General features: G+C 42.0%; 1 protein-coding gene across 11 annotated transcripts in view; it reads left to right on the plus strand.

The window, feature by feature from the left end:
• The first annotated feature begins 584 nt into the window (after nucleotides 1–584).
• Nucleotides 585–24,424, plus strand: part of LOC141011724 (uncharacterized) — a 32,214-nt gene continuing 8,374 nt past the window's right edge. For 4 of the 11 annotated variants that reach the window (XM_073484970.1, XM_073484975.1, XM_073484976.1 and 1 more), the window contains exons 1-28: nucleotides 585–691; nucleotides 8,481–9,841; nucleotides 10,564–10,872; nucleotides 10,961–11,065; nucleotides 11,193–11,311; nucleotides 11,594–11,812; nucleotides 12,038–12,125; nucleotides 12,508–12,660; nucleotides 13,360–13,457; nucleotides 13,862–14,034; nucleotides 14,135–14,251; nucleotides 14,993–15,256; nucleotides 15,491–15,622; nucleotides 15,725–16,600; nucleotides 17,730–17,960; nucleotides 18,100–18,324; nucleotides 18,463–18,696; nucleotides 18,781–19,017; nucleotides 19,117–19,347; nucleotides 19,453–19,686; nucleotides 20,120–20,353; nucleotides 20,523–20,711; nucleotides 20,819–21,025; nucleotides 21,196–21,387; nucleotides 21,993–22,204; nucleotides 22,478–22,546; nucleotides 22,670–22,714; nucleotides 23,376–23,438. In XM_073484970.1, coding sequence (XP_073341071.1) covers nucleotides 652–691; nucleotides 8,481–9,841; nucleotides 10,564–10,872; nucleotides 10,961–11,065; nucleotides 11,193–11,311; nucleotides 11,594–11,812; nucleotides 12,038–12,125; nucleotides 12,508–12,660; nucleotides 13,360–13,457; nucleotides 13,862–14,034; nucleotides 14,135–14,251; nucleotides 14,993–15,256; nucleotides 15,491–15,622; nucleotides 15,725–16,600; nucleotides 17,730–17,960; nucleotides 18,100–18,324; nucleotides 18,463–18,696; nucleotides 18,781–19,017; nucleotides 19,117–19,347; nucleotides 19,453–19,686; nucleotides 20,120–20,353; nucleotides 20,523–20,711; nucleotides 20,819–21,025; nucleotides 21,196–21,387; nucleotides 21,993–22,204; nucleotides 22,478–22,546; nucleotides 22,670–22,714; nucleotides 23,376–23,438 — 6,657 coding nt within the window. In that variant the 5' untranslated portion in view covers nucleotides 585–651. The other 7 variants (XM_073484973.1, XM_073484977.1, XM_073484974.1 and 4 more) reach the window with 5 other exon arrangements.

The following is a 24,424-nucleotide window of genomic DNA, read 5'->3' on the forward strand; positions in this document are numbered from 1 at the left end:
TAACCCCCATGCACTCAGCTGGAGTAATGCACTGCGCCATCGCATGTGCGTGTTTTTGTCCATGCTTTTGAACAAGCGAGGAAGAGTGATGGAGGAAAACAGAAAGTGTGCGTCAGTGTTTTGGGTGTGTCTTCTGTGCGAGTGGCTCATCTCACTCAAGAGTCTGTGGTTCCAGTCTGTCACTGTCTCAAGGGACTGTGGGTCTGTGAGTGCTGCTCCTCTTCTCCTCCCCTCTCTTTTCTGTCTCTCCTCCCTCTCCTGGGTCCAGCTCAACACCTGCTCCATGCAGTAGGCACACAGCAGTGCAGGGGTTCCTAAGCAACTGAAGGCAACGCGATGAGTTCATGTTCCTCTTTGTTTCCCTCCCTCAGCCTTCCTCTAGTTATCTCCACGGCTTTTCGTTCCAAACAGAAATAAACTATATCCAAAAGTACTTTCTGCATGTACCCGGCTGGGATTCATCCAATTTTTCTTGTTAATGCTTAATGTTACAGTAAATGTTAAACACCACCAGTGGGTGTGCTGTTGTGCTGCTTATGCGTCATCACTTTGCTCAGTGATCAAAGTCTAAATAAGAACGATTATCGACTGTTACTGAGAGAATCTTCTTTTTTAGCTTCTGATATTTGGTGTTGCTTCTTGATACCTATTATGGACTTTATGACGAGATTTACAGATCGCCTTCGTAATGGTAAGACTTTTTATTCCATGCATAGCAGAATTAATTGCCCAGAAATGACATGTGTCACTGCTGTACATGCTGCATGAACTTGTCAGTGTGAGACAAAGGTGAGGGTCTCTTTACCCCATGTGGCTGTCAGAATAATGAACCCCTTTACCCCCCCTCCCTCCCTCCTTTCTGCCTATGAGCCGTATGGCCCTAATGGGGTCAGGCAGATGGGTGGGGACCATGCCGGGGTCCATTAAGACAGCTTGATCGGACGCACATGTGTGTTCTGGTTTGTTTGTGACTGTTTAGATAAGATGTTTGAGGGTGGGTCTGGTGCTGAACATCACATTCCCAGTCGATACTTTTTCCCTCTTCTGAATTTGAAACCCACCTTTTCTTAATATCTGACCAATTGGCTCAAGGTTGTCATGCGGTGCAGATGAATGCACCATGCAGTGCTTGAATAGACTGGGCAAGCCTCTGTGGAGCATTGCTGTGGCCTCTGTGCCTCCCTCCTGTTCCTGGACATTGCACTGTGTTAATGATTGCACTCTTTGGCCCGCCTTACTCCATGCCTGTTGGGGATTGTTCTAAGGAGGCTTAATGTAGTATTGTACCAACATAGGGATGAGTTGTGAATTAAAACAATGCAAATACCATCTTGCACAAGCACACATATGCACAAATCTGTGGTTTATCAGCACATTTGATTACTTATAGTAGTGTTTTCTAGGGTTTGATTGCTGCAGCTCATATTTATAACATAACGAAATATCCACCTGTGTTTAAATATCCTCATATTTAGAGGTATGGAGCAAATTAATTCAGCATTTTATGAAAGTTGCATCCATCTCCTCCACCTTTGCATGCGGTTGCGCCTCGAGGCGTGCGGCTCGGTGCTCAGTTGGTCATCTCCAGTCCCAGCCTGGCAGTGAGACTCCACCCCTTTACGAGCATCGGACACCTTCAGCAGCACAACAAAGCATGTGTCGCTCCGCAGCATTGTTTCTCCTCTGAACGTGCGGAATATAGGATTTTGTCGGATTTTGCTCCGTTTGCTCTCCCATTGATGCTAATCCCAGAGTAGGTAAGCCAAGTTTGATATGTGTGTTGGCCGGGCGGTGGGGATGAGTTGGTGTTTATTTGTTTTGTTGTACATTCGGCGCCATTTTCATACACAGATTTGTTTAAATACCCCGGCACGTTGGCCCGGTACAGCCTCTGACTTTTGTGCTCTTTAGCTAGGAAAAAAGTTGCAAATTTAACCCGTTTAGGCTATATTATCATGCGAATTTTCAGCGATTATTTCTGAAAGCAGATTAAAGTTGTACTGCATAAATGTTGCCCGATTTAAATAGCCTAGTAGCAGTCTTACAACATCCCCATAAATCAGGAGCGCTCCGCATCAGCGGAGGCAGCGATGCGTTTTCTCACATCCGTGTTGTTTTGGTAAAAATGAATGGGCATGCAAGTTGTCACTGTGCTTACAGAGGGCGCACTGTTTGAACATTTTAAGAAACGTACAGTTTTGAAAAATGTTTGTTTTCATAATTAGGTATATTATAAAGTTATGTAATGGTTGATTAATATCTGGTATATAAGGATGAATGATGACTATATGGGGGAAAACACTGTACATTTTCTGTTAATTCTTTCTATTTAACAACGGCTCATCTTCACATTAAGTAGACTATAGAGGTCTGATGATCAGTGTCATTGGATACAGTAATCCTAAATTAAGATTAAGAACTGACTGAAAGGCGACACGGTCGCCCTATTTTTTCCCCTAAATAATTCACATTTATAAATAGTTATCATTCCAGATAATGCACTTCTGTTTCTTCATGTCAGGAATGGGTGTTCTTGTTCTTGAATACTTCTCTGTGAGGTGTGTGTTACAGCTATTTCCAAGAATCTGTCAGATGTTGTTGTTTTTTCATGCCGCTTCAGAGATGGCATCGCTCTCGGATTAAATTTTCTGCTTGAGATGACTTGCTTTTACCCCCAATATGAGTAAATGGGTTAAAAATATCCATCTTCGCTGGAGGGCGGCATATGTGCATATGTGTCTGTTCCTGTGTGTGTGTGCACACGCCTGCACTACCCTTAACGCACTTAAGAGAAGAAACTCATCCAATAAGCCTCATCTCCATTGATGATACCGCTGGATATATATAGTCAGATAATCTTTTATGAAGCGCTGCAGATATGACGTAGGGAGGATGAGGGAGAGGCAGCATTAGTGGAGTAGTACTGGTGTGGCTTGCATGGCAAACATATGTAAACACAGAGGTTAAAAAATGACAGAGATAAGACCCGGGTGCCTGGGGTCTCCTGTAATGCTGAATCAGCAGTGTTGTGAACACCGAGCTGCTGAAGTGATGCTGAAGGATGTTTTTGGCTCTGCTGTGTGAGAGTGAGGTCACCGAGGTCCCAGAAGAGCTTGCTGGTGTTAATCCTCTTTTGGGAGTTATGATGCATTCGTGCAGTTAGACTACTACTCTGTTGTGTGAGCATTACTAAAGAGGGAAGCGACTCCACATGCTATAGAGTCGTTCAAGCTTGTCTTCATGAATGAGGCAGTCTGCGGGTCAGGCTAGTTTAAAAACCTATTAAAATCATCAAACGTTACACAATCTTCACACGAAATATGAAACAGTTGAATTACATTATTTAAATATAGTAAATAGAGTTCACAATACAGTACTCATTTTAAAACCTTTAAGAAATGATTCCTACTATCTGGAGGCAGATCTGGATTTTGTGTGTCTCACATAAAAAAAGAACACTTCTTTCATAATGTGCGCTAATGTACATATGTACTATTCTGTCAACGGGCTTTGGCTAAGGTGATGTTGGAGATGGATTCAGAATTGCTTTCAGGGCAACCGCAGTAAATCAATCACGCTACTTCATTCTTTTCCCATGTCGGTTCATGTTACAGCATCTGGCTCGCAGACCATCTGTGTGTATTGATTAGTTTAGAACTGGGTTTGGGGTAGGTTTACACAGAGGACTAGACTAAAGTAACCCTTTGTAGACCAAAACCTTTTTGTTGAGCATCACCCAGTACTCAAAGGATACATGTTGTCACAGTGTCCATGATTGCAGAGCTTTATTTATAGTTTGATCCCTTTTTTTATTTGTTGCAAGGGTCTACACGTCACTCCATAATCTTACATGCATTCATTATTATGTTGCACCATAGGATCGTTTAATGAAAAGATCATGTGTACACTATAAAGACTTAAGATATTCAGTGTTGGCCCATTTTGTGTGTATGCACGATGTTGCTGGGCAGGCTTGTGTGCACTAACTGATCAAAGAGTTTAGCTAGGCAGGTGTTAGCGTGTATGTTGGCATGTGTGTATCTGTGTTTACGTAGAGAGTTTAATAGGAGCCACCATGTGGCTATAGGACTGATATCTTGGCTTTCAGTTCATTTCTGTTGATTGTCTGCCAGGTAGGCGGGGCTTCACATAAAACCATGAATCAGCACAGCTGATTGCAACTTCAGCCAGCTTTTCTCTCTCTCCCACATGCCGAGACACACACAGATGCACGCACACGCAGAGAGGCAGACCAAGAGAGAGACATCGAATCAGAGTGGAGGGAGACAGTGAGATAGATACTGTAGGCAGGTAGATAGATGGAGATAATCTCACTTGGTCACTTGGGGGCTGATTAACTCTAAACTCCTTCTAATTCCTTAAGCCTACTCTCAGTACCCAGGAAACATGCTTTCTTTTTGTCCTACCGTTCCTCCAGGGTAACATTATTGTGGAATTCATGTTACTTGTCAGTCAGTGACCAGTGATGATAAGGAAGGGTTAGTGAATTCACTCAAAGCAAATTAAATCTCTCTCCGATGTCTTATAAACTAGTCTGAGCATTTGCGGCTGTGCACACATGTATGCTCATGTGCATATGGGTGTTGTGTGCAGTACGCTGTGAACAGAAATAGATATGAGCTTGTCTGTAAAGGCTAACTAATGAGTCCCTGCATCCTGAGTACATGTAGCTATTTATATACTATACCTCCTCCTCCTTCTTCTCTGCAAGCTCTTCCCCATTCACTTCTCTTGTCTCATCTTGTCACACAGATATACGCCCACGAACACATGCAAAGCAGCAGCGCTACACCATCACTGGCAAATAATATGAAAGCTTAGGTATCTGTCTATCTATTATATTTAAAGCGACATTGAAGCGGCACTGAAATTAATGAACTTACTGTTTATCAGACCACAAATGCAACCAGAATTTGGCTGGGAAAACGATTGACACAGGAGCGGAGTGTTTCTGGGGGCCAGGCCTCACTGATTACAGCACAAAAACACACCTTCATAACTTTATTCACTGATTTTAGTGAAACTGGATATTTTATGGAGAAAATAACTCTAATTAATTAATAAAGTTTTCTGATGGACAGATAGCTTTACTGCTACTAACTGTAGCTGCCGCCTGCTAGTAAGCCCAGCTAGCCATGCAGCTAGGTCCTTTTAGCTGACTCTGCCCAGACTGGAACCTGTGTTTACACTGCTAGCACAGGACCTTCAGAACGCAGGGAGGCGAAAGTCCTCAGGTCCAGGTTGGGATGACCCACGGGAGAGAATCGGCTAATAGAACCACTAACTGCATGGCTAACTGAGCTAACAAGCTAACGGCAGCTACAGGTACCAGCAGTTTCAGTCACCTTAGTAAGACAATGGAGGGAGGCCAAGCTGCAAAAAATATCAATTCTTGCATTAATAGATTTCCACAAAACACAAGTCATTTGAACTCATCATCATCATCTTGCGACAGTAACCACTATGTGATTCACCATGCCGTGCCAAGAATCTTTGTCCCTCATTGACGTTTGGGGTTCTCAATTTCATGTTCTCTGTCTCTCCCAATAACATCAATGTAATTGAGTGGTCTTCATCCCCTTATTCGGGCACAGAAGCCTCCAAAATATTTGAACTCCTAAAAACAGGTAAAATGTGACATTTCCTTTACGTGAAATATGCTGATTCAAAACAAATTTTAAATGGTCTTCCTGCAGGGGCAGCAAATGCAATTAAGAGTCACTGAAACTCTAAATCAAATGATTATTCAACTCCAGCCTTGGCGTTTGCACCTGATCCAGCAGCTCTGTTTGAGCTCAGTCTTGCTAGAGGGTGGCCTACTTCATCTATAATTTAGCTCATTAGAGACACTAATTATGTAGGATTTAGGGCAGGGTTTCTTTTAACAGTACAGCAATATTTCATCTAATTACCTCCATCCCCAAAAAACGCATTATGTGAGATTGATGCTGTATTGAGAGATCCTATGGTGTGGCTGTCGCTATCTCAATCAGTCATGATGCAGGTTAGACCTGCTCAGCTGGCTGATAGCAGAGATGTTAGATAGGCAGCACAAAATGGAGGAGGCAGCAGACACAAGCTCAGCTGGTCCATTAGGAGCATGTCTGTTTCCTGACAATCACAATTGAGATGACGGAGCATTAAAAGACCCAGAGGAGCCCGTGAGCATTGATGCATACCGGTGTGTGTGTGTGTGTGTGTGTGTGTGTGGTGACCTAGGGAATAGGCCTATGGGGGGTCCTGCGGGGGGAAGGGTAGGCAGGATTAGTTATAGTGTGCAGCGCAGTTATTGGTCACTGGACACAAACAATGGGAGGGCTAAAGAGGATTTGGTCTGTGTGCGTACCCCCTCCTCCTCCTCCTCCTTCTCCTGCTGTCCTGTAGTGCCAGTGGGAAGTGCATGGTATAGAGAGCCAGGCTGCACCCTTTGGGGCGGCCCTGTACATCTGGAAGATTGGCCTGTCTGCTTGTCTAGCATCTCCCCTCCCCCACGCCATACAAGGCAGGGTGGGACTTGAACTACATATGGAAGAGACAAACACAGCCACATTAAGTCACCAATTAGACAGCGCATACTCCAGACAGGATGCGAACCAGTCTCATCAAAGACAAAAATTGATTATGATGTTAGTCTGATAAATCTCACTTAGGAGAGGTGTAGCGTGATTGCATAATACCTGCGGTGTATTTCAGTCAGTTGTGTGATTCGATCAGCTGGTTAGAGGTTTCTAAATATACCAGATCTGTTCTCGTGCTGCCACACCAGTGAATCAAAGTCGTGTGGGTTAAATTGCAAGGCCCTTGTTGTGACTTCAACACATCATTGTACAATAAGTAAGTTAAGCAAGGATGTTTGCACTGTTATTGACAGCAGCAATATATTTTGAAATAGACCATATGGATAAAAACTTCACTGTATATGTACTAAAGCCCGACCATCATACTCATCATCACGTGAAAGGTTTAAGATTCAATAACAATATTTTGCTGATATTGATTTTTCATTAAGAATCTCTAAAATTTGTTTTTTAAATCATCGTGACCACCGTCAAAAAAACTGCTCTGCAAATTCTTGTTATTTATTGGTCTGCACGTCATATCTGTGTTAAGCTAATATCATCTGATATATTGGCCTATCCTAATATGTAATTTGCTTTTATAAACTGTTTTTAACAAGAAATAACCAGACATAAATGTGGATTTTTTGCCAATTAAGCAATTTGAATACATGACAAAATTAAGATTCTGAATTACATCAATGCAAAAAATCCTAAAAATTCCTATATTTTCCATGAAGCAGTCTTTCTCATTGGTTTGCAGTACCGCCCACAGTGACCTAATCCACTAATCAATACTAACAATTTATTGACCATTTTATATCATTTCATGGTATATATCATCATGTTACCTAGTGCTGGTACCTTACATGACCTGTGCAGAATGGGTTTATGTGAGATGAAGAGCCGCGCATGTTTGGTGAAGATCCAGGCGGTGCTAATATGCAGCTTCAGTGCAGAATGCCTCCTTTGTGTCAGTGGGATTTAATGAGTCTGCGATTGGCCGCGTTGCGAGCTCAACGTCAGAAACTCCATGTAGACACAGACACACTCTTCAACAAGGAAGCCTATTGTGTGATGATTTGATGTTTGTGTATGTGTGTGTAAGTATGTGTGTTTGAGTTGGATTATAATATGTGGGTGGCAGTTGGCTTCGTGTTTTATGGAATACGTTTCATTGATGCCACTCAGAGTGGGCAACTTACAAAAACTTAAAGCAGCAATTTAAATGACTTATTGTAGAAAATGCCTGTGGTAAATTGATCTCGCTTAGATCATCAGCTTAAACGATTCATTATTAAGTGAGAATAATGAAGAATGCATACAGATTAACCTATTTGCATGATAAAAGATAATAATGTCTATTATTCTCATCATCATATATTGAGAAAAATCAAAACAAGTGGGCCTATTGTTATTGAAGATTTAACACAACAAAATCTTTTTTTGTTGTTTGTAGAGATGCAACCAATAATTCTCAATATTGATTAATTTGCCAATTATTTTTTTTACCATGAATGGATTAATTGTTTGAACTTTAAAATGTCAGAAAATTGTAAAAGACACAAACATCACAATTTCTCAGAGCCCAGGGTCCTGAAAATGCTGGTTTTCTCTGATCATCTGTTAAAAGCTTAGAGATATTCACTTGCGCATAAAACAAAAATATGCAAATTCAGGAATCTAGAATCTGAAAACCATAGTACAAGTTACTTATTGGATCAGCATAGTACAGTCCATGTGTTACATTTGCTTGCCATTGTTTCCTACACACAGGCTAATAGTCCACTGCTCCTAATCTTGTTTGTTGTGTTCCAAGTATAGCCGTGCAGTGCAATGTCACACTCTGTACAGCACCGTGACCTTTCTCCATCTCTGACTCCCTTCTGTTCTCCTTCCCAGTGGCTACCATGACAACAGAGGCAAGTGCAGTGAGCGAGGCGGACACTGAGGGCAAGCAGAAGGCCAGTGGCGCCAAGCCCGAACCCGAGCCAGAGAACAAGCAGAAGCCAGAGGCGGCTGCGTCCAAGCCAGAGGGGGAGCAGTCGAGCAAGAAGGCCCAGGAGCAGGCCTCTGAGCCTGGGCCTGCTGACGTAGCTACCTCCCCTGAGGAGGATCAGCTGAAGCCTCGCACCCGGACCTCTGCTGGCAAAGGCCTGTCTCGCCTCTTCTCCTCTTTCCTTAAACGGCGCTCACAGTGCTCTGAGGGAGAGGGGTTTGAGGTAGAGAAAGCCAGGGAGGAAAAGGCAGACAAGGAGGAAAAGGCAGACAAAGAGGAAAAAGCTGACAAGTCAGAAGAGGAAAAGGTGGAAGAGGTGAAAAGTGAAGAGAAGGAGGCTAAAGTAGAGGAGGCAACATCTGAGGCAAAAGAGGTTAAAAAGAAAGAGGAAAAAGAAGAACAGAAAGAGGAGAAAAAGAAAGAGGAAGAAAAGGTTGAGAAGAGGGGAAGTAAAAAGAAAAAGAAAGAAGCCAAGAAGAAAGGAGAGAAAAAGGATGAGGAGAAGGTGAAACAGGACGAGGAGAAAAAGGAAGAGGAAAACTTGAAAAAGATAGAGGAGCAAAAGGAGGAAGAGAAAGCAGGGCAGACTGTAGACAAGGCAGAGGAAAAATTGGAGACAAAAGAAGAAGAAAAGAAGGAGACTGCCGAAGTTAAAGAGAAGGGGGCAGAAGCCGGAAAGAAAGAGAGTAAAGACGAGGAAAACATTGACAAGAGGGTTGCAAAAAAAAAAGAAAAGGAGGAAAAGGTAAAGAAGAAGGAAGAAGAAAAAGCAAAGAGGAAAGCTGAGGAAGAAGAAAGAGTAAAGAAGAGGGAGGAAGAGAAAGCAAAAAAGAGAGAGGAAGAAAAGGCGAGAGAGGCCGAAAAAGCAAAGAAGAAAGAAGAGGAAAAGGCCAAAAGGAAGGAGGAGGACAAAGCAAAAGAGGAGAAGACAAAAAAGAAGGAAGAGGATAAATCAAAGGAGTCAAAAAAGAAAGAAGAGGAGAAACCAAAGGAGTCAAAACAGAAGGAAGAGGAGAAGGCAAAGGAAGAGGTAAAGAAGAAAGAGGAGGAAAAGGAGGAGGAAAAGACAGAGGACAAGCAAAAGAAGGAAGAGGAAAAGGGAAAGAAAAAAGAGAAGGGAAAGAACAAAGGAAAGAAGGAGGTGAAAGGTTCAAGTGAGGAGCAGGTGAAAGCGCCCATTGCTGCTCCAGAGCCGGAGCTTAAAACTGAACCAGACGTTGAACAGGCTCCTGATCAGCACTCAATAAGCAGCGCAGAGACGCAGGTGAGTGTGACACTGACAGCAGTCAGTTAGCTTAGCTTAGCATAAAGACCCGAAAACAGCTTGGCAATGGGAGAAACATCCACCCACTAGCATCTTGAAAGCTCCCTGATAAACAAGTTGTATCTCCTGTGTTAAATCTGTACATAACTGAAATCTAACTTATTTTATCTTTGGACAGAGCCACACTAGCTCTTTCCACCTGCTTTCAGTTTTTGTGCTAAGCTAAGCTAACCGGCTTCATATTCAATGGACTGTGAGTGATATGTATCTTCTCATCTAACTCTAGGCAAGAAAACGAATAAGTGCATTTCGCAAAAAGTCAGGCTTTTCTTTTAATCATAAGGGTTCAAAGCAGGACAAAAGTCTTGACAAAAATCTGCAGAGAAAGGTCAAAAACAGAGCCCTCCTGTATAGAAATTCATGCTGCAGATTTGACTGTAGTAGAGGAACACATGTTTTTTTTCTTGTAATGAATATTTTATGATGTGGACAGCTTGCTCAGCGAAAGTAACTATGCTGCTTGGAGCTGAAAGCTTGGTCTGAAACAGAAATGATCCGTGCTGGTCTTTTACTACAGCTAGCATCAACAGCAGTATATTTGCTGTTTACTGGCTTGCATTAATAATAGCACTGTCATCATGTAAAAACAAGGTACACTGTGTCTTCCCCATTCTTCTTTTATCTGTATCTGACATCCTTTCCAAATGTCTTGACTCTGCCAGCCACCTCAAGAAGAACACAAGGAAGAAGCTGAGATAAAAAAGGAGCCTGAAGTAGAGGAAGAAGCTAAGGAGGAGGACACAGAGAAAAAAGAGGAAGAACCAACAAAACAGGAGAAAGAAGGCAAAGGAGAGGAGAAAGGAAAGGAGGAGGCAAAGAAGGAGAAGCCTGCAAAAGAGAAGAAGACAGAGAAGAAGACAGAGAAGAAGACAGAGAAGAAGGCAGAGGAGGCTAAAGGCTCCAAACGTCAGAAAACCATGCAATGCAAAGTCACCTTACTGGACGACACTCAGTTTGAGTGTGAACTTGATGTAAGAGACCACCGAAATTATAGTAATGACTACTATCCCTGTTAAAGACAGATTAATGAATATTCCTCTTTTCCTCTTTCTCATGTAGAAACATGCTAAAGGCCAAGAACTTATAACAAAGGTGTGTGACCATGTCAACCTGATGGAGAAAGATTACTTTGGCCTTGCTCACTGGGAAACACCGACCAACAAGGTAGGTTGTTTTTTTCTGCTCCTGTCATTTCAGATTCTCTGCAAAAGCATTATAAATATTTTACATGAACCACTGGCCAGAAATTGGTTGTAAGCAGTTGGTCATTTCTTTCCCTTATTTTCCGCAGATATGGTTGGAAGCCACCAAAGAGATCCGGAAACAGGTTCCAGGTGCTGTGTACGAGTTTGCATTCAGTGTGAAGTTCTACCCACCTGATCCAGCACAGCTCACTGAAGACCTCACCAGGTGAAAATCTCTAGTTGTAAAGAAACAGTTTTGACGTTTGGAATCGGCTGATTCCCAGAGATACAGCATGTTATTTAGTGAGCTTTAGGGGGTGCTGGTAGGCAAATTCCCCCAACTTCCAGTCCTCCTGCTGAGCTAAGCAGTGTGATCTCAATGTTCTCATCTAACTCGCAAGACAGCATGTATTTCCAAAAATGCCACTACAGTAAAATCTCTTAAAAAACAGAATCAAGTTTTTGTCTCCTTAAGTGAGCTTATTTTTCCCTCTCTTATCTTCTTCAGGTACTACCTGTGTCTCCAGCTGAGGAAGGACATTATGCGTGGTGTTCTTCCCTGTTCCTTTGTCACACTGTCCCTGCTGGGCTCCTACGTAGCCCAGTCAGAGCTTGGAGAGTATGACCCAGAGGTCCACGGAACCGAATATGTTAAGGATCTGACCCTGGCCCCCGGACAGAGCAAAGAGCTGGAGGAAAAAGTAATGGAGCTGCATCGCACATACAGGTAATCAAAGGGGATGGGCATTGACTGGAGCAACATAGTGAAGGTTTTCTTTAGTTGGTCAACAATTGTGTAACATGTAACAGAAATGTGTGTAATCACAAGACAGCAGACACAAATCTTTAGTGTTTTTATAACTATTTAAGTAGATGATTTTAAGAGTCCTTCAAATAATCCTGAGAATAAAACGCATCTTCAAAAAGACCCTTCTTTTCTGTGTTTTTCCAGGTCAATGAGTCCAGCCCAAGCAGACATGTTGTTTCTGGAAAACGCCAAGAAACTTGCCATGTATGGAGTTGACCTGCACCAAGCCAAGGTAGGGATTTGTTTTAATTATGTTGCCTGTTTAGATGAGTGTTGTGTGGCTTAACTGGTGGTGCAGGTTTTTAATGAAAATTCTAAAATCCCAAAGTCCATAGTTTAGGTATGCACTGACTTCCTTTAATTTTTAAAATGCCTGTCATTGTTTTACAATGGCCTGCGTGTATTACATCAGTAGCATCCAGATTTTAATTACAAAATTGATGTCAGCCCCCCCCCCCCTTCAGAAAAAAGGAGAGATTAATAACATTTCAAACTCCATGACCTCAAAACCAAAGTCCTCATAGTGTGAGAAAGTCTGCCTCCCAGTGACTGTTTATTGTAACTGCAATGACACAATATCATAACTGTTGTTCACCCCCGTCTTGTGCGTGCAGGATCTTGATGGTGTCGACATCACACTGGGGGTTTGCTCCAGTGGTCTGATGGTTTACAAGGACAAGCTGAGGATCAACCGTTTCCCTTGGCCCAAAGTGCTCAAGATCTCCTACAAACGCAGCAGCTTCTTCATCAAAATCAGGGCATCAGAGGTAAATCTGAATTTACATTTCTACATCATATTTTTTTTAATTTTTTTTTTTTATTTGGACTTCAAATCATACCTCACATATCTGTTACGGTTTTAAATTGTATGAACTTCTATTTATTACCTATAGATGAGTGCTACATTTACACATGGACTCATGTCACTGGAGCCATACCTTTGAATTTCTTTTCCATTTCTTTGTCTTATGTTCTTGTACTGAATTTACCACAGCATTATTATACTTATAATATCACTGTGGGATTATCATAATCCCATTGTTGTATTTCATGTTATTTTTAACTGGTTGTGATTGTTGCTGTTGTGGATGTCCAAAGCCCCTGGAGACACTTCATATTAGTTTTGTCTATACATATATACTTAAAGTGACTCAACAACTGGGTTAATCAATTGAAGTTACCTTAATTTAAACAAAATAACACAGACCGCAATTCAGGTTTTGGTTCGAGACAATTCTGTAACTTTCATCTTTATATGTGGCATTCAAATACATTTCATAAATACATTTTTAATATTTAAATTAAGATATTATTTTTAGAAGTGAAGTTTAGAGTTTGTTCATTCAACCCAGGTCAGGGATATATATGATGTTTTGTGCAGCATGACAGATTAAAGTCATCAACATAAAGTCATTATGTTTAACTTTGACATTTTTTGACCTCTGACTTTCTTTCTTCACTTACAGCAAGAGCAGTATGAAAGCACAATTGGCTTTAAACTGCCCCACTACAAAGCCTCGAAGAAGCTGTGGAAAGTTTGCGTTGAACACCATACCTTCTTCAGGTAAGACCAGGTCATTCTTGCCTTATTCTGAACAACACTTCCCTGCCTGGCAACAGAGGTCATCCTTAGGTTCTGTCTATCCCCTGGATAATTGGCTAACTGTTCTCTGCAGCTTAATCCCTATATTGGCTCGCTGGCAGTTAAACCACAGAGGAAAAGCTACCCATGCCACCCGTGGTCCTGACCTTAAATTAAACCTCAAAGATTTTGTCTACTTAATAAGATGAAGATCAAAGTTGTTGCTAACCTTGTTGCATAACACTGACACTTTGAAGGAATGCAAAATCCTTCGATGTGATACAACACGTATCGAATATGTTTGAACTCCTACTACGGGCTCTGCCACTTTGATAAATTACATTTTGGGAAGATGAAAATTAAACAAATGCTTTTTTCTCCCTCAGGGTTCCAACAGTAGAGCCCCCCGCATCACGTCGCTTCCTCGTCTTGGGCTCCAAGTTCCGGTACAGCGGGCGCACTCAGGCCCAGACCCGCCAGGCCAGCTCCATGATTGATCGCCCAGCCCCTCGTTTCACACGCTCTGCAAGCAAGAGGCTGTCCCGTAACCTAGACGGAGGTATGTTCAAGTGTGTGATACGGTGTTGGAATCGCGCATGAATCTCGCTTTAGAAACACAGGTTCGATAAGCTACTCTCTGACTTGTTTCGCTCTTGTAGCTGGAGATGAAACTCTCCAGTTCCTACAACGACTCTCCACATCAACCAGGTCTGAGGTTGATGATTGGTCATTGATGCTGACCTCGGACAAACCCCAGCCATCTCCTGAATTCCCAGGTACCAGGAGCTGTGTGGAGCTGCACCGGCACTTTTTGGCATATTTGCAGCATTTGTTTTATTCTCGCTCGCAATCAGCCTTTTCACGTCATTTAACATGCTCATTCGTTGTGGCTCATTTGCTTTAATGGCGGTAAACCTTTAAAAAGGTTGCTTGTCAGCTGTGGCACAGATGGTTAACTTGTCAGAACGCTGACCTACTTTGACATGTGGGTAATGTCACCCACCTTCCGCTTTCCCTGGAATGATCCCAGGGTATCGTTGGTCACTGAAAGTAAGGAGTTTCCTCACAAAGTTAACCAAGCACAGCCACTTCCAGTCTTGAGGCTGCTGTTCCTCATTTCTTGGCATTTTCAGAAGTTGATGCTTGATGTATGCTGCACATTGGCTTTCATTTGCTTCTCGCTTGCACCTTTATGTCCAAAATTTTATCAGACTGACTTACTTATTGCTGCTCCAGTGGCTGTCATTAAACCAGGATAAAGCTGGTACTTGAACTCCAAATAATAATAGCCAGTTTTGCCCTTTTTATCCATTCATGTTTGTGTGAAGGATGAGAGCCATGTTTCATTCAGCTTTGTACTAACCTCGGCTTACTGGACTCCCAATAGTCTGCTACAAATGCCTGGCATCTGGCTTTGTTCAAAAACACGCTTGAAGCACTGTGAAGCATTCACAGTGGCTGTCATCTCTCCAGCACAACCATTGCATAACCACCATCGCCTCGTCATCTCTTTACAGCCAGAGTAGAGTCTGAGCAGACTTCCGTTCAGTCCTGGGAGGCAGGGCAGTCTGTTCACACAGTAACAGTGACCTGGCAGGACACCGAGACTGTGCAGACTAGCCCTCAAAACATCACCCAGACAGCCAGTCAGCCGTGGCAGGAGCTGGCCTCTGATGAGCAGCAGCAGCAGCAGAGGACAAAGGAAGATGAGTGGTCTGCAATGCTCCTTCGTTATCCTCCTTTTCCGTTTGTCCCACCATCTGAATTTGGGAAACAGACAGGTATTTTTTTGGTTGAAATCTGTACCCAGAATGTGTAAATCTTTCATTCCAGCATACTTACACTTTATTAATTATATCAGTACATATACACTGCATTATCCTCAAAGGCTTCTATAGAAACCAAGCATGTGGTGCTATTCTGCCGCATGTTTTCAAGCATGTGCGGTTTGAGGCTCTTGTGTGATTGCTCATCTGGTATGGAATTGTTCACTTTTGTTTCTCTGATGTTATCAGCTAAGCTCAGGTTGGCAAAAATGAGCTCTATGGACAGACTATTGCAACCAGCATTGACACAGCAAGATGATTGGTACCTTTACTTTGACCGAATCTTCAGCCTATCCTCGCTTGAGCGTACTGACGAACCATGTGAGTTTCTCCGTGTCAAAATATGACCTGCGGTTTGAATACTGTTGTACAAAAAGCCAATTTAATGGTTTATTGTTTTACTTTCCCTTTTACTCCTCCCAGTCTCTTCTGTAGCTCAGTTCCAGCTCCAGCATGAGGATGAGCAGGACATGTATGTGGCAGAGCAGGAACTGACCACTGAGCAGATCATTGAGAGGCTGCAGGAAAATGTGAACTTGGTAGATCAATTGACAGAGATGCATATTTTGGAAAGGAGGTTGAAAGAAGTGAGGGATTTAGAGGAAAGGCTCCAAGAAATGGATGAGATGGCAGAGATACTTGAGGAAGTAATAGAAGAGGAATTGGGTAAGAAGGAGGTAGATAAGTTGAGAGACGAAGAGGGAGGTTTGGAGCTGGAAGAACAAATACAAGCTAGACGTGTAGCTGAAACAGTGGTGAAGAAATCAGTGAAAAGAATAGAGGAGGATGAAGTAGATGAACTAGAAGATGAGATAAAGCGAGTGTTTTTAAAAGGCTTGATACCTGAAGAGGAAGAGGCCGAGGTGAAGCAGGAGAGTGAAGAAGAGGTGAAAGATGAGAGCCTGTTAGATGATAGTTTGACAGAGAAGCTACGACAGATTGATAAAGAATGGCAAAGCGAGGTGGTAGAGAAGTCTGGCTCTTCAGATGGCACCACTACCACGTCTGTAGTGGCATACCAGAAGGTGGAGCGTAGGACTAAGAAGAGGGTGACTATTGTAGATGAGAGGGGGCCAAGGCGGGAGGAAACTGAAGAAGTGCGGGTACAGGCTGGTGTCATGTCAGAGGAAAGCTTAGAAAAAGAAGAGAAATGGCGTAATACAGAAATACTGGAGGAGATAACTGAGAGAAAAGTCTCAGAGAGGCTTCAGCCTGAGGTTGCAACTCAGGTGGCAGATAAGGACGTCTGGTTCATAGTCTTTGACCGCCTTCCATACAAAGCTGTTTTCATACCACCAGGTACAGTATTTCAGTTTAAGTCCTCTACTAATACCTCTAATATTGTCATATCACTACAATTGCCTTCTCTAATATTTTTTATGCACGGTTTACATTAGATTAACAGTGACACTTAAAGTGTCAAAGCAAAACCCACTTTAAATTCAGTAGAAAGATAAAAAAAAAAGATGTTAACAGGCTGGCTCCTAACTCGTTTTGATGGCTTTTTCCTTTCTCTTAGAAATATAATTTGACATTTATGGAATGGCTGTCTGTGCTGGGTATAGTTCTGGGTTATATTCAGGTGGACGCAGTGTAGTGAAAGTGAGGACCGTATCACATATATAAAGAATGCGTTCAATGTAGATGTCCTAATGGTGCACAAGGGGTAAGAAAATGAATATCACAAGATTAGAAACAACCTCAGCCTTCGTTTTCTGGCGAATCCAGGAGAATTGGATAAATTTAAAGGGTGGTATTTCAGTAACCAGAATGAAAATTAAAGATCCCATATTGTAGAAAGTAAGATTTCCATTAAAAAGCAGGTTTGTGTGCTAAATGAATAGTATGAAAGTATCAAAATGCTCAATCCATAAAGAAATGCACTCAGTAATGCTCTTAGCATGGCCGTGGTTGAAAAAACACTGGCAGACCTGATGATGAAACATGGTGGGCGATGCCCGCTCAGGCGGGTGAGACCTGACCAATCAGAGCAGACTGGGCTTTTCGAGAGGGGGGTCTTAAAGAGACAGGAGCTAAAATGGAGCATTTGAAGCAATGATTATTATGTAAAGATAATGTGTTTTTTAAATGTTAAAGCATGTCAACATTGTCTGGTAGACACCCAAAATAATAGTATGAACCTGAAAATGAGCATAAAAGAGGACCTTTTATAATCATATATAGAAATGTCATCCATAGAGTTGAATAAGCTTAAAACAGACCGACCTACACAGTACATTCCTCTCAAAATACTGTGCTTGTGGGTACAAAACACTAATATTAACATATTAACCAATATGTTTCCGTGCTTTTCCTGAAATTGTACTTGTCAGCGGCTACAATGATGTGTGGAATGCTTGATTGTGGATTTGCAGTCTTGGAATTTGTCTCTTGCAAGTGAGAATAACCCATTTACTGTCATCATTAGTTACCCCCATGGAAAGTGCTCAGGTGATTGAAGGCGAGTATTTCACCTCAACGACTGAGATTACAACAGTTGAGGAGGAAAGAGAGGTGATAGTGGAAGAGAGAAAAATAACAGAGGAGGAGGTATGGCGTACACCAAAGATCTCACCACCACAGACCGTCACAGAAAGAGATGATGACTGGTTTGTGCTGCTGGATGTTATTCCCAGAGAAACAGCTTATGTACCACCAGGTACTCCTTAAACCCCCTGTACTACTTTTCAGAACAACTTTGGCGCTTTCGTGCTTTACTCTGTGCTTTCTCGCTATATGTAGTAAGTGTATGTTACTGCTTGTATTAAAAGACTTTCTCCTGCCTTTGCTCACATCAGTTACACTGAAGGAAAGAGACACAGTGGATACAAAAAGTTTTGTCTCTATGGTTCGAACCGCACCTGATGAGGAGATTAGAGAAGTAATAGCTGAAGAAAGAAAGATCATAGAGGAGGCACCAAGACGTCTACAAGAAATCCCACAGCAGCCAGTGATGGACAGGGACGATGACTGGTTTGTGTTGCTGGATGTTGTTCCCAGAGAAACATCATATGTACCACCAGGTATTGCTAAAATCCCTCCACTGCTTCACAGCTTTATCAAAGCAAGCAATTATCCTGAGCTTTGCAGATGCTCTTATCCTTAAATCCTCCGTACTGTCTATAGTGTCTGAGGATTATTTTTTATCCCTTTTGTCTTAGTTGCTGTTGCACAGCGTGTTGAAGTGTCTCCAGAAGAACGCGTCTCCTTGGTTGAAACGACAACCATTGAGAGGATAGAAAAAAGAGTGGAAGTTGTGGTAGAAACCACTGAAATAAAAACATTTTTGAGTGAAAAGCAAGAAGTTGTTCTGCCACAGGCTGTGAGAGAGATAGAAGATGACTGGTTTGTGCTGCTGGACGTTGCCACTAGAGAACCATCATTTGTACCACCAGGTATTGTCGACTTTCCCTACAGTCCTTACAAGCTTATTTTGCAATTTTTGATGTCTCACAATACTTTATTCTGTTTGTCATTAGTTACCGTGGCCGAGTACACTCGGGTTTATCCTGAAGAAAGAATTTCTACTGCAATGGAAGCAATAACAGTAGAGTCCAGGAAGGAGGTTGTAATTGAAGAGATTGTGGTGCGGAAGGTGGACGAGAAGTTTCCCACACTTATTATTTCAGAGCGAAGTCTGCTAGTCAGAGAAAGAGATGATGACTGGTTTGTGCTGCTGGATGTTGTCACTAGAGAACCATCATTTGTGCCACCAGGTATTGACAACTGCCAATTGCGCTCCTTTCAAGCTTATTTTGTACTTTTTGGTTGAAGTTGTCTTTCTTACAATACTTATTCACTCTGTTTGTTATTAGTTACCGTGGCCGAGTACACTCAGGTTTATCCTGAAGAAAGAATTTCTGCTGTCGTGGAAACTATAACTGTTGAGTCCAGGAAGGAGGTTGTAGTTGAAGAGACTGTGGAGCAGAAGTTTCCCAAGCAAATTATTCCAGAGCAGAAAATATCCCAGCCAATCAGAGAAAGAGAAGATGACTGGTTTGTGCTGCTGGATGTTGCCACTAGAAAGCCATCATATGTGCCACCAGGTATTGTCGACATTCCCTCCAGTCTTACAAACATATTTTGTAATTTGGGCTGAAATGGCTTTCTTACAATACTTGTAATACAATACTCATTTTGTTTGTCATTAGCAACCATGGTTGCACAGGTCTATCCTGAAGAAAGAATTTCTACAGTGGTGGAAACAATAACAGTAGAGTCCAGGAAAGAGGTTGTAGTTGAAAAGATTGTGGTGCAGATGGAGGACACAAAGCTTCCCAAGCAAATTATTCAACAGACAATATCCCAGCCAGTCAGACAAATAGATGATGACTGGTTTATCCTGCTGGATGTTGTTTCCAGAGAAGCTGCCTACATCCCTCCAGGTAACCACAGCCTTCAAACGTCTTTATTTTTAAGCGTTTTATCACACCAAAAAAGTCTAGGTGTCAAGGAAACTATACAAAGATTATTTCCATTGTTAAAGTCAGATTCTTCACTTCTGGCTGAAGCTTGAGGTCAAGTTCTGTTTGTTTTCAGCTTCTCCAGCAGTGACAAGACAAATTTATCCAAGTGTTCAACCTAAGATTCTAGTGATAAGCATAGAGCAGAGGTTGCAGCAGGTTGATCTTGACCAGATTAGACTGCAGCCTTCCCAGCCACTGCCAGATATATATCTGCACCCTGTCAGAATATCTGAAACATTTACTTTATTTGCCTGCTTCATTTCTGCAGCTTTTAAATTAGCTTTAAGGATGAAACATTTGTTTGTACATATTAGTGTCACTCAGCTTCTTTGACTCTTTCTGTTTGTGCCAGTTACTCCTGTTAAGATTATTCCGGAAATGAGGAAGTCGTTTGAGATTGAGGTGAAAACCACAGAGACGACAACATTGAAGAAGACCATAATTATTGTGGACAGCAGGCAAGATGAGACACGTCTGTCTGAAATTAGACCAAGCCAAATTGCACCTCCGTCAGACAGAGAAGGAGGAGATGATTGGTTCATCCTGTTTGACATCATCCGTGAAAAGCCTGTTGTCGTGCCACCAGGTACCTTTCATTACCAAAGGGTCTGCATATGCTATGCTATAAAAATCAGACAATTAACTGGGCTGCACCTGATGCGTTTTCATTTGCGTCAATCCTCAAAAAGCTCTAGCAAATATAAAATATTAAATGAGTTTGTATCATTTTTATTTACATTTATTTTGTATGTTAGTTGCTGTGCTTGAGCATGTTGTGGATGTGGTGGCAGCCAAAACCTTACCTGTACCAAAACCAACATTCATCATGGAAGACCTGAGGCCACCTGTGAAGTTGGTGGAGATTAAACCACCACAACCACTACAACAAAGACGGGTGGATGATGACTGGTTTGTGCTGCTAGATGTTGCAACAAAAGCACCAGGTATTCAGCTGTTTTAATAACATGGTGTCAGTTACATATTTCACTTTGTTCAGTATATGCTTAGGTGGAATTCTGACTGAGAAGGTTTTGTATATTTCTTGCATTAGTTGCTGTGGACGAACGTGTCCGTATGCGTCCTGAAGTAAGACCAGCTAAAGAGATTGCAGCTGTAGAGCAGAGAGCACCGCAGAGCATTACTATAGTGGAGGAGAGGTGGCGGCAGGAGAAGGTGGTACAGCAGAAACCACATCCAGCAGTGAGAGAGGTGGAGGATGATTGGTTTATTCTTCTGGATTTGGCCACTAAGAAATCAGGTATAACCAAAATGATTTAGTCCAGCTATACAGTACATACGAATAATTTGATTTACAGAGCACAGTTACTCTTTGACATTTGATCTACTGTGCTATTTCACTGCAGTGCAAGTGTCCTAATATTTTGTACATAATTTCCACAATAACACCTGGTTGTTTATTTGTATTAGTCGCCGCGCCTGAGCGTATCCAGTTCCCAGCAGAGAGGAGAGCTCCAACTGCTGTGGCCAAAACAAGGATCACAATTTCTGAGACGAGACCACGGTTTGAGAAACGGATCCTGGAGGAAAGACGTCCGCTCACACGCACACATGTCAATGATGATTGGTTTGTTCTACTAGATGTTGGCGCAAAAGAGTCAGGTATTTTTTTTTGCCCATTTGGTTTTATTGTTTTGCAGATGAACAGCTCAAACCTGGTCGCGCTTCCTTCGCTCCATGAAACGCTTATTAACATTTACAGGATACAGCGACTTCTGTTCGCAAGGGAACGTGTCCACAGATGCCAATGCACATTCACCATCATTCAACGAGCTTTGACCGTGCTTCGTTACACAGATCGAAGAAATAACGCTTTCTTCATCTCAGCTTCTCACCAGTTCAACCAACTCCTTGCAGCCTCATGTCATCTGCCTTTGCATCTAACATCGGATTTTAACGACAGCTAATCCATGCTTTTGCTCTCATTCCACTTTGTGGATATTCGCTTCTTGCCCGCCTCAGATTCATGTCCTTTTTAAAAGAGACTGAACAGATCAGGTACAGTATACCCCTGCAGAGTGTGTGCTTATCTGGTCACAACAAGGCTTGAGAATGTAAGTACAATGTAACCGCTTGTGTAGACGCACTTTAGTTTATTACTGTATTCTTGTTTGTATCTGTTTCAGCATATACATATACGATCTTATCCTTGCATAAAATATATTTCTTTTTTATTGACATATCCATTTTGTCTCTGTTTTGTCTAGTGGTGATCACACAGGGTGCGAGAGGCACCCGTCCTGTCAGTGCTCCAGTCTTCTCCCAGGCTGCTCTGGCAGAGGCAGGGATCCCCATGGCTCCTCTGGATCAGCCCCAGACCTCTACTCCAATCAAGACCAGCCGCAAGGAGGAAAGAAGGCTGGAGGTGACTGTAGAAGCTGTGGAGCCCTCAAAAATCGAGGCTGTGACCGAGATCAAGGTATTATATTTCTCTATTCTCTGTTTTGTATACGTGCTTGTGCCTTACAGGATAGCCGATGCCAGTTAAAGATCAACAAAATATTTATAATGTGTCCTCATAGTTATTGCCTGGGTGTTTTGATTGTAAATAATGTTAACTAGAAAATATAAAGAACTTTTTTTTTAATATAATTGCTTCATAGTCAATTAGTAATGATAAAACATGCTAAAGTAGCGAGCAGAGATTGTTCTCTGTGTCTGAGTGTGAACTGTGTCTCTCTTGCTGCTGTAGCCAGCAGTGTGGAGGGACCAGAAAGAAGTACACTCTTCACTGATAACCACCATCAATGGGGACATTCAGGTTAGTGTCAGGCACGGGCCTCTTGCATGTCGGCCCCTCAGAAGACTTTATGCCTGAGATGTGAGTGTTACAGCCGTCAGGCAGAGGATGCTAACATGTGTTCCTCTCTCCTCCCCGGGGTAGCACGTGTCTGAGGCGATGAGCGTGGAGGTGGTGCGAATGCGAAAGGTCAGGTTCTTAGCCACGTCACCGTAGCCATTTCTCCACCTCCATTCTGCTGATATCGAGCTCTCTCATCCAAAAGACTAATCTCACCCTCTTCTCATGTTGTGCTTCCATACGGCTAGGTCTTAGATGAAATCCACATCAGGTTCGATGCACATACAGCGTATTGTAAGAGGTAGAGAAATGTAAGAATAGATGGAAATTGTCAGCAGATTATAGAACAACATATGGAAGAGACTATGCTTGCCTCAGAGTACATAAAAGTTAACAAGGCATTAATTTCTTCTCATTGCTTGCTGTTGTTGTAAACCCTGGAATGCACTCATGCATGATATAGATGTATAGATTAAAGTTTACTAAAAAGTGGCATGATAACTGCTGTTTATCACATTTCTGTCACTCCAGCATTCTTTATTTTCTCATTATAAAATAGAAAAATTAAGTCAGTTCTCTCGAGCCTGACATTCTTTGCTTTTTTAGTACATTGCAGTTTTTTATTAGTTCTATATTGCATGCCGACTCCTCACAGTTTTCTTCGTCTGTTGTATTAACACTGTAGTGAATTTTGTAGTATGCATGTCCAAAGTGTGGCAGTTTAAATGCCAGCTCACAGGGAAACTGAAACAAACCCACACTCTTTTTTTGTTCTTTTCATTTTTCACAGAAAAGAGCTAAGAAAATTGAGGGTGACTCAATTTATATCAGACATAGCCTTTTAATGTTGGAGGTTTGTATCCCTTCCGGAGATGTCAGTCTCTGTGTGTATTTTCTTGCTCTTTGGCACAAAGAAGCTGCTGTTTAATATCACGCTTGCATGTGGCATGATTCACACTTCTTTTTTTAATCAGCACCAACAATTGGCTTTAGATTACATGATAAGTATGTGTTTGTGTGGCAATGTAACTCTAATGCAGTTTTTTCAGGAGAGTGCTGTTGAACTTACAACAAATAGGTATTGGGTTATGGTCAGAATACTTGTCCCTGTCAATCATCCCTGTGGCTGATGACCTAGCGTTTAAGCTAAGCAGGGACAGAAAGATATTCTTCAAGCCAGGATTCACAAGCAGCTCCATTTTTATCAGAAATATATTTTTTCCAGATCATCAGTATTCTCCTGTTCCTGCTTCTGCTCTTTCTACTGCCATCTCATTTTCTAACATGCCAGTAATGCATTGCACTTCCTCAGAAGTTATGGGAATTAAAGCTTTGACCATATAAATAAAAATCAAAAATAATTTGTGTTGTTGTGTTGAAAGGAATGGCGTTTGGAGAAACACTTACCATTAAGTTGCTCTTTAGCACCACATCATTTAAAAAAACACCTCTGTTCTTTGACTAGATCATCATCTTCAGTATGTTTGGTGAAACGGGTGTCATTAGCTCTCAAAAAAGATCAACTTGGTGCTAAATGTTCCCAAATCTCTGCTGCTACTGTTGCTTATGTTCATTTGTGTTAAATGAACAGGTTTCCATTTATGCAGAGGCTTCATCTGACAACTTGATGTCATATCTGCTGTCATCACCTGTCCTGCTGTTTGATTTGCAGCCTGTGTTCACGACGTGTGTCACTGCAAGCCTAAAGCTATGAAATAGACCCTTAATGCTGTGCTGTTTAGCTTATAGCGCCTACCTGTTCACCTGTCCAAATGATAATCAACTTTTGATAAATCATGGCACCGACTCCTCTGAATCTCCTGAATCTTTTCCCTTATG

Source organism: Pagrus major, chromosome 17 (genome assembly GCF_040436345.1).
Source record: "Pagrus major chromosome 17, Pma_NU_1.0".
In the NCBI taxonomy this organism is placed as follows: domain Eukaryota; kingdom Metazoa; phylum Chordata; class Actinopteri; order Spariformes; family Sparidae; genus Pagrus; species Pagrus major.